The sequence below is a fragment of the Lutra lutra genome, chromosome 14 (genome assembly GCF_902655055.1).
Source record: "Lutra lutra chromosome 14, mLutLut1.2, whole genome shotgun sequence".
Lineage (NCBI taxonomy): Eukaryota > Metazoa > Chordata > Mammalia > Carnivora > Mustelidae > Lutra > Lutra lutra.
The window spans coordinates 28,716,334-28,735,103 of NC_062291.1; the positions used below are offsets into that span (position 1 = coordinate 28,716,334).

Consider the following 18,770-nt stretch of genomic DNA (forward strand, 5'->3'; position numbering starts at 1 on the left):
AGAACAATTAATATATATATTATATTATTATATTAGCAGGGACTGGGTAGTAGAGAGCCAATGAAAATTTCAGAGTTGTGACCTAGCAATTTATAGTAAGGTTTATCTAGCACAAGTAGGTACAACTGTTGAAAGGAAGAAAGAGCAAGAAAGAAATTAATGTAATCCCCTAGGTTCAATATATTGAGGAACAGTACACTTTTGAGACAAGATGTCTTTAAAAAGGAAGGTTCTCCTCATCGTCTCTCATAGATCTCTACTAGGCAGTGGGTGATATTCTGTAAACATAGCACTAAAAGAGAGAAAATTCATGTTCTCTGCACCAATGAGGTTTAGTGAGGTTTAATGAGTGGAGAAGAAATGCCCTTATGGGGTCCCTGGGTGGCTCAGTTGGTTAAGTGACTGCCTTCAGCTCAGGTCATGATCCTGGAGTCCTGGGATCAAGTCCCACATCAGGCTCCCAGCTCCATGGGAAATCTGCTTCTCCCTCCGATCTCCCCTCTCATGTGCTCTCACTCTCTCAAATAAATAAATAAAATCTTAAAAAAAAAAAAAAAGAAAGAAAAGAAAAGAAAGAAAAAAAAGAAATGCCCTTATGTAAGAAATTATGCATGCACAGTGAATGTCATGATATGGCAATCTCCACGTGCTACATTCAGATCCAGGCCTGAATGTTGGAAGGAAACTACACTCTAATCTGTAACAGTGAAGTTGAGGCTAATCTGGAATCCTAATGATGAGCAGGTATTCTTGGTGAAGAGGAGGATGGTGAGATGAGGGAATTGTGCACCTCAGAGAGGGATATGAGGGAGAGCCTGGTGCATATAGGAAGGGAGACATCTGTACAATGGAAAGTGTGAAATAAGAGGCAGAAGAGAGAAACAGGAAGCAGAACCTGGTTCTCTTACACAGGGCATTGAGGGACCAGATTTCATGCCAAGGACAAGGGAGACACTGAGACCTTGAGGAGATTTTATGCATAGTGACAGATGACAGATTTGCACTTTTGAAATACCATCTTAAGTTCAAGTGAGAGAATGAAAGTTTACTAAAGGCAGAAGATAATTTAGGAGTCTGCTAAAGAAAATCTAGGTGAGAGATGATAGGACCTGACCTAAGATAGTAACCAAGATGGCCTTAATGTTCTCCTCAGCTTGACTAAATTTTAGACAGGCTTCTTTCTGACTCTGGGTCCCTGACCTTTTCTTTTTTTATAGTATATAGTTTACAAAAGTTGTTGTAAATTCTTTCTTTGCCCCTTTAAGATGTAAATATTTCTAAATATTTCTCGACAGCTTTACAAACAAGGAATGTCTTTCTCAAGAACTAAGAAGCTGTCCCTTTGACATGCCATCATCAAAGAACATAAAGCCTCTACCTCCTAGGCTCAGTGGGAGGGCGGGAACCTAAATTTAGCAGCATCTTGCTCCAAGTTATAAAAGCACCTCCTGTCATGAAGATAGAGAAATTTCACTTTTCCTTTGGGCAAAGCCAATTAGTGAAAACAGACAGCATACAATCTCCCTTATCCCATCTCTGAAAAAATTTCCAGCCCTTTGTTCTAGGAGAGTCAAATGCAAAGTTCTGGTCTCTTACCCCTAGTGCAATAGCCTTGAATAAATGCTTCCTTTCCCGTTCAACTTTGTCCAGTGCAACATTTTCTTTCAAGGTAGTGATAGTGAAGGTGGTGAAAAAATAGAAAAGTTCAGAAAATATTTAGAAGATAGTAAAGCTGGAACATGTTGTATGCCTAGCTATGGAGGGAAGTAAAAAATCATTCCCAGGTTCAGATGTGTTCTATGAAATGTACAGAATTGTTATCAGGAATATACAGTAGATTTGTAGGGTAAGGTGATGCACTCAGGCTTGGAAACAGCAAGTGTCACAAGCCACGTGAGGAGAGGAAACTTGCGAACCTGCCAGTGTAAGTAGTGAGAGCTCACGACACAGTATGTGGCTACATTCGCTTGTCTATGTAAGATATCTGAAATCTTGGGATGTATGAGAGTGTTCAGGAAAACTGGGAAGAATTGGAGGACTAGAGAGCTTAGATCAGAGCTCCCGTGAAACCCTGACACTTGAGAAGTAAACAGAGAAAGAGGAAACCATGAAGCACTGAGAACAATCAGCCAGAAAGATAGGAAAGCAGAGTTATTGCCAAGTATACAATAGAAATTAAAGAAACTGCTGACGAGAAAATGCATTGCCTAGTATAACACTGCTTGAATAATGTAAATTCATCGGCTTGTGCAAGCTGCGTTTGTCATAGTAACCTAAACAAAATTATATCATGAAAAAGGTAATGAGGACATGTCTTACCATATTTTGCATGTTAATTCAGTATAAATTGGAGTTACTGAGAGTGTCTTCTGATAATAAATAGGGCCTATTAAAATATTTCTAATTTTTAAAACAAGCTATCCATTCATGGCATTTTTTCTGTCTTCATGGTAGAGAATATCCAGCTGATTCAGCATCATAAAAAGTCACAAGAAGGATGTTCTCCCAATTACCAACATGATGTTAGAGTGTACATGGCTATTTCTTTTTTACCCCAAGAAACATCTCCTGTATTTTAACATTTGACATGGTCCCATTCATTTGCTGCTGTTGACGTTTTGAGGTTGTGTCCAGTAACCTAGGCAACTGTTCTTATTTCTGCCCCAATTTACTTCTATGTATAGAACTTACACAGATTCAATGGACTCAAAGATATTCCTTAAGGCAGAACAGACTTACAAAATATATACTCTTAAGGGAAGATAATATTAAAAATATGAGAAATCTTAATCACCAAAGACTACATATTACAATTTCTTGAATTTTGGATCATCAGTAAGTATGACAAATAATATACCTTTAAAAAGGCGGTGTAATTTTATCATGCTGAAGTATGATCTGACTATAATCGAAATTACCAATTTCTAAGTTTTTTGTCTTATTGTTTTTAATGTTATGTCCATTAAACTGAATTTTAGCATTTGGAGATCACACCTTCAAATACTCTCAAATGAAAATCTTGGTCAGCACTGACCTCAATCAGTAATGTTAAATGAGTTCCCTCTTTCATTCCTCATCTACAAGACGCTATCATCAAAGTTTAAATTGTGTGAGACTGGGGCACCTGGGTGGCTCAGTGGGTTAAGCCGCTGCCTTCGGCTCAGGTCATGATCTCAGGGTCCTGGGATCGAGTCCCGCATCGGGCTCTCTGCTCAGCAGGGAGCCTGCTTCCCTCTCTCTCTCTCTCTCTCTCTCTCTCTCTCTCTCGGCCTGCCTCTCTGCCTACTTGTGATCTGTCCCTGTCAAATAAATAAATAAAATCTTAAAAAAAAAAAAAAGAAGTAGACATTCTTCAAAAAAATAAAAAAATAAATTGTGTGAGACTGAACAAAATCGTCTATTTAGTTTTGAGAACTATTGGCTTTCAAGCTATATTGGCTGAAGGAAGAACCATTAGAACATAAGTTCTTCTTAGGAGTAGAAAAATAAAAGGAAATTTTATTTTTTAAAATTTTAATTCCAGTATAGTTAACATAGTGTTATATACTACTTTATATACTACTTTCAGGTATGTGATATAATGATTCAACAATTCTATACATTACTCAGTGCACATAATGATGACTGTACTCTTAATAACCTTCACCTATTTCACCCATCCCCCACTGACCTTCCCTGTGGTAACCCTCAGTTTGTTCTCTATAGTTAAGAGTCTGGGTTTGGTTTTGTTTTAGGTTTGCTTCTTCTTTTAATTTTTTCATTTATCTTGTTTCTGAAATTCTATATATTAGTGAAATCATATGGTATTTGTCTTTCTCTGACTTATTTCACTTAGCATTCTCTCTCTAGATACCTTAGATCCATCCACATTGTTGTAATTATAAGATTTCCCTCAATACAAGGTGACTTCAAATGACTGCTTGAAAAACTGATTCTAACATGCAGCCTATAAAAGTCAGGATGAGTGACTTTTTCTTCTTCTTTTTTTTTTTTTTTCAAGTATGTACCATAAACTTTGGAAATTAAGCCCTGTGTAACTTGATGAAAGTAAGTGAAGACTGAGAGAAATAGAAACTAATGGATCATCACAGTATCAACATTCCACAAAGAAGAAAAACTCCCAGGGCAGGGCCAGGCATCCAATAAAGAAATTACAAACTTGACAATTACTGGATCAAATTTTCTGTTTTATCTCACTATCAAGAGTTGGTTTTTATGATCACTATTTCAGTTCTACATTATATATGTGAATTAGATATATATAAAGTGCCAGCATCATTAAAAATCACATTAATGTCATCTTCCTTCTAATCTCTTGCAGCTGTTTCTGATAAGCCCTCCTCCTGGGGGGGGGGAAACTGCTTCAAAAGACTTCGTAATAGAATTTCCAGCATGTCAAAATGTTTAGCACCACAAAACCAAAAAACCAAAGGAATCTCATTCTAGAAGACTGAGACTTGTATTTACAAATCTTCTTGAGCTACTCAAAAGGAAGTCAAAGTATAACACCAATACACAATTCTACACTTCTACTCATTTTTTTTTTTAATAAAAATCAAAATTGAGGGCACCTGGGTGGCTCAGTCAGTTGAGCATCTGCCTCAGCTTGGGTCATGATCCCAGGGTTCTGGGATGGAGTCTGACATTGGGCTCCCTGTTCTGTGGGGAGCCTGCTGCTCCCTCTCTGCCCCTCCTACTGCCCGTGCTCTCTCTCAGTCTCTCTCACAAAAATAAGTCAAAAGATCTCACAAAAATAAATAAGTAAATATAAATAGTAGATAATAAATAATAATAAAAATAATAGATAAACAGATCTCACAAAAAATAAATACGTAAAATCTTTGAAAAAATTTAAAATTGATTGAAGACTTCACATGTGCCAAGAACTGAACTGAAACTTTTCATTTATCTCATCTTTAAGAATGACTATAAAATAGATACAATTACTAATATGATCATCACAATTTTACAGATTAGAAAACAGTTTGAAATGTACACTAACTTTTTGGAGATCATATGGATAGTAATAGGTGGAAGCCAGATTTGAATCAAGGCTTATCTGACTCCCAAGTTTATACATCTCTACATTATAAGCCAATGCTAGCAAAGGCAAATCACTTGCTCACCCATTCCACTCACAAAACTCTCTTTCAATCTATTTTATTGCTTGTTTCGTTGTTGTTGTTATTGTTTTTAAGTTCATGCCCAGCATGGGGCCCCACATGGGGCTTGAACTCACAACCCTGGGATCAAGTCAGATAGTTAATGGACTGGACCACCCAGGTAACCCATATTCTCTTAGGTCTTCCTAAAACCCCAGGTAGGCATGAAAAACATACTTTGAGCCACCACTCTGAGGATACTTTATTTCCTGAGAGTCTCTTGTCCCTGCTGCTCCTCCTGCAGACAATAAATAATTGAGACGATAAATAAATGAAGGAGGAAATCTAGAAATTGGAGTATTGGATAGAGGTATTGGATACCTCTATTGAAGTATCACAGAGACCAACTGGATAAGAGACTGAGGAGTAACTGCCTCACTTGTCTAGACTCTGTGCTTGGAGGCCCAGGATTGTTGTCCTACAAGGTCTGCCACTATCTGACTCTATCTGATTAATATTCGACTTCATCAAGGTAAAGTGACCCACTGGGGAAAGACTGACAAGGTCTGGGCATCATTAAGTAGTTTTTAAATTGTAAACAATAAAATGATTTTGTTATTGATGGAAGATTGTAGCATTGAGGCATTTTGAAACTTGTGAGACTTAAACAAGTCTGATACTTAAGGTTTATGGTTTTCAGTTTCAGGAATCGTTTTTCTAGTAGAGAAATGATAATACCAACTCCATAATACTGGCTGTAACAATAGGAGGGTAATGAGATCTTAAGGAATGGTGAGATTCTACCCCAGTTTACAAGTGTGTTACACTGGACAGAGTGTGGTTCATGCCAGAATATCTGGGATTTGGTTCCAGTCTACATGATTTGCATAAAGTACTGAAATCCTTTGAGTTAAATTCCCTAATTAGTATAATCAAGGGAAAAAGAAAAATTCCACAGCTTTTGTTAAGTAAGACACCAATTTGGAAATATTCTGTAAGCTATAAAGTGTTAAATGATAACTGACACTGTTTTGTTTAAATAGAAAATATGAGTTAGCATGTATTTAGTATAATCTTTTAGAAAGCTTTTAGGACTTACCAAAAAGTCTTATTACCAGTAGGTTTAGAAATTTGATGATCTTAAAAGGAATCTATTTTCATGTCTCTTTCAAATTTGAGTTTTTCAGATAAAAGATTTCTATTTTATCCTTGCTAAGAGCATGATCAGAATAAACAATGAGATCTTTAAAGAATGTTTTGTAAATCTATAACAAAATCACACTACTGTATCATTGCGGAATGCCTGATTACTGAATATAACCACAGTATTGGTCTAGTGAGTATTCATGTTTAATAATTAAGATAATCACTAATTTCCAGTGCTGTTCCTCTGCTACTTCATAAGGCATGCACTATTGGTCTTTTAGTATTTCGCTCTGATTAACTGTGGACTCTAAATCATTATTTGTTGGTTATAGACCTTTACAATGCCCAGTGGCATTTGCTACTGATGACAGCAATAACAGATGATGTTGAGCCAAAGCTACTGGGAGTGAAATGCAAAAAATAAAATGATAATAAATAACTGTCACTCCATGACTAAACAGTGCCTGAAATTAGTTCTATGGCATGTTCCATATAGCAGAGTCTGCATAAGCCAAGAACCAAAAAGGCATTTAGCAGCAAACAAAAAGGAACCCAAACACATGTCTTGTTCAGTGACCAGAAATTCCTCATTGAGCATGCATGAGTATTCAAAAAATTCTCAACAGATTCTATTTCAAAATCTTATGGTATCTTCTCAACGTGATGGTATCTGGGAAATGTGTCAAAAGACAGACAGAGCTCAATGTATTGAAACTTCAGGAATGCTGGATAAAGTCTCAAATGGATATGAGACTGAACATAGAAAGATAAGCATAGAGGTACAATGATAGAGAATATGGGGTCTGTTAGGGGTGCCAGATGCCTGAGAGAAATCATAAAACCTGTCAACATGAACATTTTGCTCAGGTGGTTTGGGCAGGGGACAATCTGAGCTGTCCTGCCATGAGCACAGATTCTGTAGGAATAAATTCACAAATTAGGTTTTCAATAAGAGGTTGTTATTTGAGTTAAATTGACCATACTATATAATAATTACTCTTTAAATTTTAAAAGAAAATTTGTATCCTTCCTCCAGTTCTCAGACCACTACAGCATCCTTTCATTCCACTGATGGTGAATCAAGTTTATTGTGGTGGTGGTGGTTTGTTTGCTTGTTAGTAAAAGATTCATTCCACTTATTCTATATTTTGAGTGAGTTGACATGTGGTAATTACCCAGGTTCTTTGTCTGAAAACATAACCCACTTACTAGACAAGTTATATAAATCTGCGCCTCAGTGATCTTATTAGTAAAACCAGGATAATGTATCAGTATATCAAAGTTAATGTGATAATTAAGTAGTTTATGTACCGTGACTATTTTTTCTTGTTTTCCCTCAAAAGCAGAGCCTAAGAATGGAAAGTAGCTGATTCTGGGATGAAATCTTGGGGAACGGAACTAGGAGCCTAGGAAGACTGGATCAGGAAAGAAAAAAACAAAAACAAAAACAAACAAACAAAAAGGAGAACAAATCCAAAGGTATATTATCAAACTGTTCGCTGTGGTGGGAGGTGTGCCTTGATCCCCCTGGGAATCCTTTGGAGACCTTTGCAAAATGCAAAATGGTCCATCCAGGGAAAATAAGAATATTCATCAAGGTTGCTCTGTGGAGTGTTAATGCTTCACATAGATTGTGTATGTATTAGAATATCTGATCAGCTTCCTGAGGGATTCTACACAGCCATTTCAGAGAAGCCTCAAGGCAGGAAGTGAAGAAAATCTAAACTACTTGGAATTTATGCAGGGAGATTTACTAGAGCACAGAGTGGCCAGGTTGAATATAACGTTGCTCAGTAGATTTGATAGTTAGGGATCTATCTTGCCAAGAGACTGTAGTGAGGTTATTGCCCAGGGGCATTCCAGATGAACTGGCCTGTCAGGGAACTGTGCACAGTGGAACACAAATCCAGAATACAGAGCAGCTCCAGGGTGATTTCTACACGGTTAGAAACAGCAGCTTCTATGAAAGATTCTTAAGATCCAGGACTATCGAGATCATCAACTTCTTAACCTACAATAGTCAGGTTGCCATCTAGCTAGCTGGCCTGTAACCTCAGCCAAGAACAAAAACACAATCAAAATAGTAGTAATAAGAAGCTTATTTTCTTAGCATATGAATTTTAAGGTTTATAAAATACTTTCATTTGCATTATCTTGAAATTATCAATAATGCTTGAGAAGGTATGATAATATTTTTCTCATTTTCTTTTCTTTAAGATTTTATTTATTTATTTGACCGACTGAGATCACAAGTAGGCAGAGAGGCAGGTGGGGGTGGGTGGGAAGCAGGCTCCCTGCTGGGCAGAGAGCCTAATGCGGGGCTTGATCCCAGGACCTTGAGATCATGACCTGAGCCGAAGGCAGAAGCTTAACCCACTGAGCCACCCAGGTAGTACCCCTATTTTTCTCATTTTCAATAAAGAAATTTGAAGTTTCTAAGACTTAAGGTCTTAACCAAGGCTTTATTGTCTACATGTGACGATCCAGAATGAGAACTATGGTATGTTTATACTAATCCCAGCATCCTACTAAGGTTACCTTTATTTTTAACAAAATTTGCCCTTATCGATTACCTTTTAAGTCCTGACAGCTACCCTCCACCTCCAGTGACTCAGCCACAGTGAAGTGAATCACTCACTCACTTACCTGAAAGCATGAGCAAACTATGTTATTAGCAAAATTTATTTCCAATTCCATTGCCATTTGGAAAAATTTCCTTCTTAACAAAGATGCCTACTAGATTAGAAGGAAACTTCTTTCAGATGCCGGGTGCCCCCAGACAGTTCCCAACATGAAGTGGCTTCTGGAGGGCTGGGAATTAACCCAATAACCAGCACGGAATGTAAGCTCAAGAAAACCACCATTTCTAATAAAACACAGGAGTTGTAACTAACATATATCAGTTCTAAGTAATCTGAATATTTGAACACGTGGAACTTTCTTAAATTTATCTTTTCCTATCCATCTCCAAATGTAATGTCACTGAATTTAAATAATTAATAGTAGTAATAAGTGAGGATAATTATACTATCCCTATGACAACTACAAAGAATTACTCATGATTATTGAGAACTTACTATGAGCTAAGCAGTGTGTTAAGTGCTCTACTAATTAACTGAGTTATCCCCACAATAGTTCACACATAGAAGTACTCGCAGTATCTTCACTTTACAAATCAGGGAACCAAGTCAGAGAAAAGCTGAATGAGTTTTCCAGGTGACACAGAAAAGAAATGGCTAATTCAGATGTGTTCTAGTCTTAGCCACTATGCTGTATCACCTGACTTTCCGACCCAAGTTCTGTAGTTGGTCTGCGGTTGCATACTGTTGGCTAGAAAGCCAGACTTTCACAGATTCCCAAGCACTGGGTATAAGTAAAGTGAAATACAATGCCACAAAATAATTCAGAAGTCGATTATCATCGTTGGAGGCATGTGTGTGAGAGTGTGTGTGTATGTGTGTGTGTGTGTGTGTGTGTGTGTGTGTGTCTATGTTGAGGGTAAGAGAAGGCGGCATTGCAGAAAGGAAGAAAAGTATAGGGGTAGTTTCTCAGAAATATATTTTTTCTAGAATTTAGAATTCTAGAAATCTAAAATACTTTAACTTCTTGGTTTCTCTTTTCTACTTTAAACAAATGTCTACTTTAAACATTTCAATTCCATATTCCCATGACTGGTATAGAGATTAGAAGTGGTATGGAATAATTTACTACCTGACCAGAAATGGTCTCACTGTGAGTTTTCAATGTCAAGGAAGTAATTCCCCTCATGCTACAGACCATGCATTCTGGGATTCTTCCTCCTGGGCTTTGCGAAACTGGCTCCAGATCCTGGAGTCCCTCCTATGAGAGGCTGCATGATTGACAACAAGAGGGCACAGCCTACAGCTCTCCTCCCAGGGAGCTGACTTACCCTGTCAGTTTTCCCTTCGGTCTGAACGCTGGTGTGACTGCGCACCTCATGTTCCTCTTCCAAGTCAGAAACATCTTCCAGTTCCTCTGGGGTCTATAAAAAGAAAGCAAAGCATTGCTGGTGAGAATGCAAAATGAAAAACAGTCTGGCATTACCTCCAAAAGAAAGCACAGAGTTACCAATATGACCCAGAAGTTCTACTCCTAGGTATATACCCAAGAGAAATGAAAATAGGTGTCCACACAAAAAGTTGTAAAAAGAAATGTTCATAGCCTTGCCAATCGTAATAGCCAAAAAGTGGAAACGGCTGAGACATACGTCTACTGAGGAATAAGCAAAATTATATAGAATAGACTATTATTTGGCTAGAAAAAGCAAGGGAGTACTGATACATGCTGCGACATAGGTGAACCTTGAAGATGTTATGGTAAGTGAAAAGTTAGCCACACAAGTCCACATGTTGTGTGACTCTATTTGTACAAAATGTCTGCAATAGGCAAGTCTGTAGAGACAGAAATTTGACCAGGGGTTCCTAAAGGAGGGGAAGGAGGGAGAGGGCAATGATGGTTTGTGGGCATGCAGTCTCTCTTTGGGAGGCTCACAATGTCCTGGAATTAGATAGTGGTAATGACCGCATGATCGTGTGTGTATATTAAAATAACCCAGTTTTACACTTTAAGATGGTGAATGTTAGGTATATGAATTATATCACAATAAATTCTGAAAGAAAAAGAAAGCAAAATAAGCAGGAGGAAGTTTTTCTCTGGTTGAAGAGGGAGTTGGCTAACCATGATGTGGTCATCACATACCAAGGTGTTCACATGTGATAAATGGATGGTGTAATTCTAATTAAAACTATAGGACATAGAAATGGCACCAAAATTACTAAGCATTTAAATTTTCTAGGAAATTAAAGAGTAAATATTTTAACTTTAGTGTCTAAATAGCTAATCTACTTCCATTTCCTTTTTTTTCAATTTCAGCTTAAACATCTTGTATCTGGGTGGTATCGGGCTCCAGAAGACTTGGCCAAACCTTCCTTCCCTGACCCCTCCACTTCCACTGCGCTGATGGTGATCACACTGGATTGCACACTGCTGCTGAATCAGGCAGCCAGTTGTTGTTTACCCTGTGATGTAAGGACTTGGTCTCCCGGGCTTACTGTCATATCACTACAATGGAATCTCTCCATGTTTTTGAATGGCTGAAGCAAAATTATCAGCGATAGCTGAAAAGAACATTGGATATAAGCAAAACAAAAGAGATCAATGGCAACAGCAAACACTCATTCTCACTGTATCTCTACTGTGCTTCCATTTTCCATATTTCAAACTAATTTTTTTTGTCTTATGCTGTTGTATCCGATCTTAATCTTCACTGAATCTTAAGTATCTAATCTAATCTCACTTAATCTCTTCTCCTTAATCTCACGGGGGCAATAATTTAAAGATATCTGTCATTATTTCCAATCCAAGTAAAAGTACTTAACAAGAATTAATTTGATACTTGTTTTCATTTAAATGATGCTTGATTCATGTAATATGGAGTCTTGGTAAGAAATCCAGAAATCAAACAGATTTCGTGAAAAGCTACCGGATGTGAAGTGGGAGATCTCTTCTCTACACCTGGCTGTTAAAGAGTAGTCAGGGGCAGGGGATGCCTCCTCAGTCCGGCTCTGGTTTCCCTTAAACCTTGCTTTGCACACAGGTCCTTTGTTTATTTTCAGGGCTGTGGAGAGTTTACCTTCCCTTGGGACCACTCCAGAGATGGGAACTTGCCATAATTAGCTCACATTGTGGAGCAAACTACCTATTTTCTACTACTAATGGCCTTAGATTTGTTCCCATTTCACGATTCTTTAACCTGCACTTTCTTTGCTTTCTAAGACTTGCACTTAGCATCACCTCTCCATTTATTTCAACTGACTCCTATTGGATATTAATAGCCCCTTCTTGCCAAGGTCTCTGATGTGCTCGAGTAACTGTTGTGTATCTTTATCTCTGCATGCAGCTCCTCTTTGCAGGAACTGTGTGCAGTTATGCTCACTGGGCAATTTATTCTTTTCCCTTAGGTATTAATACCATAAGTTTACCACTGTGGCATTTCTACACAATCACATGTTTTATTATTAGCTGTTTTTGTGTATTCTTCCCACCTTATTTGAGAAAGAGTCTTTGCAACTTCCTTCCTGGATACATCATCAGCCCCTGAAACATCCGAATAAATTCAATTGATCAGATTTCTTTTCTTAGGTCCTACTGTTTTGCAACTGATGGCTGCCAGGTGCCACTACTGTGATCTGTTCCTTATAAATGTCTGCTGTTAATTTCTTGGATTATACTCTCCCATGAAGTGACATATAACTTCATCATTGATTCCGACATTTTATTCAACTCAAAATAAAGTGATTTAACAGAAACTAAGAACTGCTGCTGTCAGAAGTCACAAGTACCATTTTTGTTGGTGATACCACAGGAAGAGATAAGCCTACAATTGACACCCACATATTTCTGTGTTGGGTTTTATTCTTTTCTTTTCTTTTTTTTTCTTTAACATAGGACTGACCTCTTCTTTTCAGGAACAAAATCAGTGGGGGAGTGTTCAAAACATTTGCTGGCAGCATTTTTGTATTCTGTCAGGCAATCAGTTAGCTAGTATTGCAAAAATAAAAAGTTGGATATACAATGGTATTGGTTAAGTGGAAACTGAGACAGAAAGAGGAGCACTCTCATCACTTTTGAGGTCATACATTAACACCTGCAGGGCTGAAGACAAATAATAATAGAGCAGACATTGTAAAAGGGAGGAGGAAGCTGGGGCTACCCTACATTACACACTCTTAAAGACAGCTTGCTTCTGTGCATCCGGTAACTTTGGAAGGTGCAAGCATCTGGAAGATGTGTGTGTGTGTTTAATCAATTTTCATTCTAGGGAAGGGGAGGCCAACTACCTTAGGACAGTGCCATGCAGTAGAATGACCCAATAATGTTGAGTAATACAGACCTAAATTTGAATTCTGGCTCTCCAATTAGTGATTGTGGGGCTTTGTTATTTTGTGTGCCATTTTAAATGCTGGTTTCCTCAGAACAAAATTTTAGATAATAATACCTAACCCTGACGTTTGTTTCTAGGCTCAGTTATACTAAGATGCGTTAAGTAGGGATTGCTTAGCCCATAAATAGCTGGAATTCAGGAAAAGTTTGGTTCTTTCTATTGCTTTTTCACCTCTTCTTCCACTCTTCTATCCCTCATCCCATCAAAACCCTTTATATTTTTGGATAAAACATTTGTAGCAATTTGGATACTTTAATTTTACTCCGAATTTGTTATTCTGGTTTGATCTGATGCTTACTAGCTGATTCTAGTTACATTCACCCCATTCTTAGTATCTGATGTCCTATGCTACACAGGGTTTAATATAATGCCACACATACTGCTTTCTCCTAAAGTCCAAGTAAAGATCTTTTTTGATCTAATTTTATTCATTATATAACAGTAAAATTATCCCTTAAGCTGGGCCCAGCAAAGATTAACTCTCACATAGATTCTTAGTGATGATAGAAATGACTTCTCCTCTCCAAGATAGGCTGTCTCTAAACCAAACCAAGATTTTTTTTTTTTTTTTCCTGGAAAGAGGGTTAATAAAGTCAGTCATTACTCATTTATTTCTCGTATCAGAATTCAGAGACACTATTTCATGCCTTTCTATTTAATTCTTATTTGCTGTGAAGCCTTCCTTAAGCAGTTCAGAGTGATTTGAAATTAACTTCATTCCCTCACCTGGTAAAATGGCAAACATATTACCTAATTATTAGGGTTATTGTGAGGATAAAATAAGATGATGAACTGGAACATTATTCAGTGAATAGAAAGTACTGAAGTTTAATACTGTTTATGATTATTAAAAATTATTATTATTAATTTTATTATAAGGCCCCATTTTATTTTTACAAGAGAGGCCAGAAAAGGTATAGAACTTGGAAATACTCAGGCTGAGGTTTTCATATAGAAACTGGAGCCACAATAAACTATAGTGACACATTAAACTTCAGGGTCACCATAAATTGGTGGTTTTAATGCATATATATACTTACTGAGATAGAAATGACTGCATTTATATATATCTTTTTTCCCCCAAGGCACTTAATGCTCTCTACGGTCTTTATCTCCCTAATTCTTTCAGCATTCCTAGTCAGACAGTATGCAGTATACTTAAAAATTCACTGGCACAGACTTTATAACTATTTAATATTAAAATATATAAAAAAGAATTTTGTAGTCACTTAATAGAAAAATGAAGGAAAGGAAAAGAGAAAATTGAGAAGGGAAATAAAAAAAAGAAAGAAAAAAGAAAAAAGTAGTCTAGGTACAGGAGTCATACTTGACATTTTCCTCTCAAATTAAGATTGAATTCTAAATCCTAAATGTGACTTAGTCGTAAATCATATTTCTCTGAGTATCCATCCCTAGCTCACTACACTCAAGTAACTGTTCCAGAGGTGTCGGGAACAGTCTTGACACTCCAGGAAGCTATTAGGAAGGGGGCTAAGGGGCGTCTTCTTCTGAACCAGGCAGTGGAAATAGCATGCTGGGTCAGGCCCTCCTAGCTGAGCTGATAGCGCACGACGATTTTGGAATGTCAAAGTGGAAAGTCTATAATTCAAATACATTTTTATAAGAGGTCTAGATATATTAACACTATATTATTAATTATATACTATTATTATTACTATATTGTTAATACTAATAATTTCAAATTCTAGACAAGTAAGAATTGCCTTTTTTTGCTGGAAACACACACAGACACCTTTTCTATTCCTCAAACATGGCTCACTCATCAGCCTAATCCTCATCAGGCTCTTGGGCTCTTTGTATCCACTGCTCTCTTGCCTGGTGAGTTCCTCGAGCACTTACATGGCTGGATCCTTACCATGGGAGCCCAGTTGGCCTATCTGCAGCCCTATCCAGTCATCCCCTCAGTCTACCTAAAAATAATCCCTTCCCTTACTTCATTTATTTATTACATCACCCTATATTTCTTTCTTTAGCTCTCGAAAGCTGATCATAACCTGAAAAATATTTTTTCTTTTCTTTGAGAGGGAATATGTTTTAGTCTTATCCCATTAGAACATAACTTCCATGAGGATAAGGATATTGTCTGTCTTTTTTATCACTCTGAGCACCTTGAAACAAAATATACTATGATTTCAGTGAAAAGATCCTAACTGAATAAAGGAATAAATGATTTAATGACACATAAGCTTTGGTATCAATGTCAGAAGAATGTCATGGAACATTATTAAGCTATAGATTAATGTTTAGTTCTTTCCAACTTCTGCCTTCAGTAAGTGTTGATTTAATGATTCCTTGCTTAAGGGAAGGTTTGAGGCAAAGATTCCTCAATTGCATTTTTAAAAAATAAAGATTATGGAAGTTAGAAATAATAGATTTTGTGCAGAGAGAGATCTTGCATAAGCTCAAGATTCTCAGATTTGGAAGTCTAGAAAGATGTCTGAGTATCCCTTTGAAAGTTCAGGGTCGACATAAAAGAATCAGAGAAAACACCATCTTCTAAACTCAGACCTGAGTTTCACGTCTTCCCATAAAGTATTTTGGAAACAGCAAGTAGTAAACCTGAAGGAGCTACATGTGCTAGGACAATGGGTGTCTGAGTGGTAAACAATTTGGGAGAATGACAAGTAATTGATGGGTCATTCTGACTCAGAATGACCCAAGAATGACCCATTCAGAATGGGTCATTCTGAAAAGAGTCTCCAAACTTGGCACTAGGGACATCTTGCTCTAAATAATTCTGGTTGCAAGAGACCATCTTGCATATTGTGGGATGTTTAGCACTATCCCTAGTCTCTACCCACTACATGCAGTAGGAAGCCTCCCAAGTTGTGGCAATCAAAAGTATCTCCAGACATTTCCAAATGCCCCCTCTCCCCATGGGGAGGGGTATCATCCCTGTTTGAGAACTACTGATCTAGAACTTTGGTTCACCTGGTGCAACACAAGTGATAGAGGTAAAGAGAAGTTTGTCTTCTCTTTAAATGACTATGTTTAAATTCCCCATGAACAAAGATAAAACCAGGTTAACTTAGGGGGGGAAAAAAGTCATTTTTTTCTTCTACATCTGAGTTTGAAGATTTTTTTTTTTTTTTTTATCTGACAGAGAGAAATCACAAGTAGGCAGAGAGGCAGGCAGAGAGAGAGGCGGAAGCAGGCTCCCTGCTGAGCAGAGAGCCCGACGTGGGACTCGATCCCAGGACCCTGAGATCATAACCTGAGCCGAAGGCAGCAGCTTAACCCACTGAGCCACCCAGGCGCCCCTACATCTGAGTTTGTAGAGTGAAATTCATACCCCCGCATAGCACCATTATGGTTATCAGACAGAAGAGGGCACTGTTTGTTCATTTTAGTCCTAAACAAATGCCTACAAGACTATCTCAGAAAATTTATGAAAATAAAATCACAAACTTGGTCGCCGTTGTACTGTCAGCACTTAATGAGCTGCTTTCATTCTGTGGTACTTCTTTCAACTTTTATTAATAATGAAGAAATGATTACCCAAAGATATGTACTGATAATCCAAGTTTGATCACTAATAAATTGGTTAAAAAAATCAAATTAAGTCATCTCAACTAACATATTTGAGTGTCTATTTTTTATGCATAGAAACAAGCTATTATTCTAGATTCTAGGGATCTTGAGACAAATAAAACAATCCTTCTCCTCAAGAGAAAGAAAGCGTAAGGATATTAAATGGAAATAAAAGATATTCCCTAGAGTTATATGGTTTGAGACTAAGAATGAATGATGAGACATAGAGAAATTTCCTTAGAAATGTCAGGCAGAAGAGGGGAAGGAGTGTAAAGTACCTCAGATTAACCTGGGGAGACACTTCTTGTATTATCAGAAAGTTGTTGGGGTTGTGCTATTGTGGTAGATTAATGAATTTGAGGTTAGGATACGTGGGTCTTTATTCTAACTTTGTCACCAGTTAGTTGTATGTTGTTAGAAAAATGTCATAATTTTTCTAGGCTTCAATTTTTTCATCTTCAAAATTGGGAAGGGAATTAAGTAAAACTTGATGTTTTCTGTTAAGTCCCTCAAATTTTAAGATTTAAGAGTTCATGCTTAAACTGAAAGAATAATATTAATGTGGAAGAAATGATTCCTCAGTACTAGGAAATCTCAGTACTAGAAGAGATCTGATAAATCCATTGATTTCAGTTGAAACAAATTCACTCCTGTTCATCATATTGATTAGAGATAGAGTTCATCCCCTGAACACAGGTATCTTCACGCTCAGATAAGGAATGAGAAGGTAGCTAGTATTATTATGTTTTATAACTCTAGTCCCTAACACAATGCTGATAAAAAGCAGATTTACAATAAATATGGTTTTTAATGAATTCATACAAGGAAGAAAATAGAGAAGGAAATAAAGAATAATGTGAATAAAGACATATATCTCTATTTGCCACATTAGATCATTGGTGGGTTTTCTTCTTATAATCTTTCAAAAAACAATTCAAAACTGCCTCTGTGTACCATTATCATCCCTCTATGTTCCAAAAGCCATTTCCTCTTTCCCAACATGCTTAGAATATAACAACATATAAATTATTCTATGTGGTGAAATGAAGAATCCTGGGTGAGTATTATATACCTTAAAGGCTACAACAGTTGAAATATAGTTTGACACAGCTAAGTTGCAGAATATATATAAAAAATATATACACTAAAGTAAGAGGAAAGAATACATCTACAATGTATAAGAGCGTATAATTAAACATGTAGTCAAATAGCACAACTTGGGCAGATAAATCCTGAACATACAGAATACTGCTGACAGAGGAGACACAATCTCAGGTGTTCATATATTTTCTATGAAATAAGTCTCTTTATTAGTTTGCTACTTAAAAACCTATCCAGGCCAGCAAACAATCAAATAGTGGATCATACAAAGGGCCTTATAGTTGAATCTGGATTATGATGATTATCATAAGGGGTGATCATTACAATCTCTTAAGTTTATATAAGGCCTTTTTAAGGACTCAAGTAATGACAGAATCACACAGTGTCAAGCATATTTTAGCCTTAATCTTTCTTTCTATCAGAAAGCTTGTGGCAGTCGTGCCTCTGTTCTGAAGACACCAATGAGGCTAATAACTGTAGAAAAGCACACAGCAAATCAGCAAGAGGGTCATAAATGAAAGTGACATCATCAATATCCTGGTACTTATTCAACCACCAAATGAGCTGGTGATCCAGCTCCAATTCCCAGGACTGCATGTCTAATTCATGGAAACTGTCATAAGCAATATTCCAGTTGACATTTAAATAAAGATATGAAAGACTAATGAAGCCATGAAGAATAGGGTTTGAATGAAAACATATTTTTGGAAAGTTCAAGTATAAGAAACACCCTGGATTCAGAGCAGGATCCCTGACATTCTTCTTTTTTGGGAACAGAAAAGTGAGGTAATCATTTTTAATCAAGGTCTTAATATTATTCATTAAAAACACTCTGCTGGGTTATTCCACATTCCTTTTCTCATTCAGTCTTACCAATAAACCAGAAGAGGCAAATGCTACCATTT

General features: G+C 37.0%; 1 protein-coding gene across 3 annotated transcripts in view; it reads right to left on the minus strand.

Annotated features, from left to right (window-relative positions):
• The window catches only part of CTNNA3 (catenin alpha 3), a 1,776,580-nt gene that overhangs the window by 169,454 nt on the left and 1,588,356 nt on the right, over positions 1 to 18,770 (minus strand). For all 3 annotated transcript variants that reach the window (XM_047701796.1, XM_047701794.1, XM_047701795.1), the window contains exon 14: positions 10,159 to 10,251. In XM_047701796.1, coding sequence (XP_047557752.1) covers positions 10,159 to 10,251 — 93 coding nt within the window. The remainder of the gene's footprint in view (positions 1 to 10,158; positions 10,252 to 18,770) is intronic.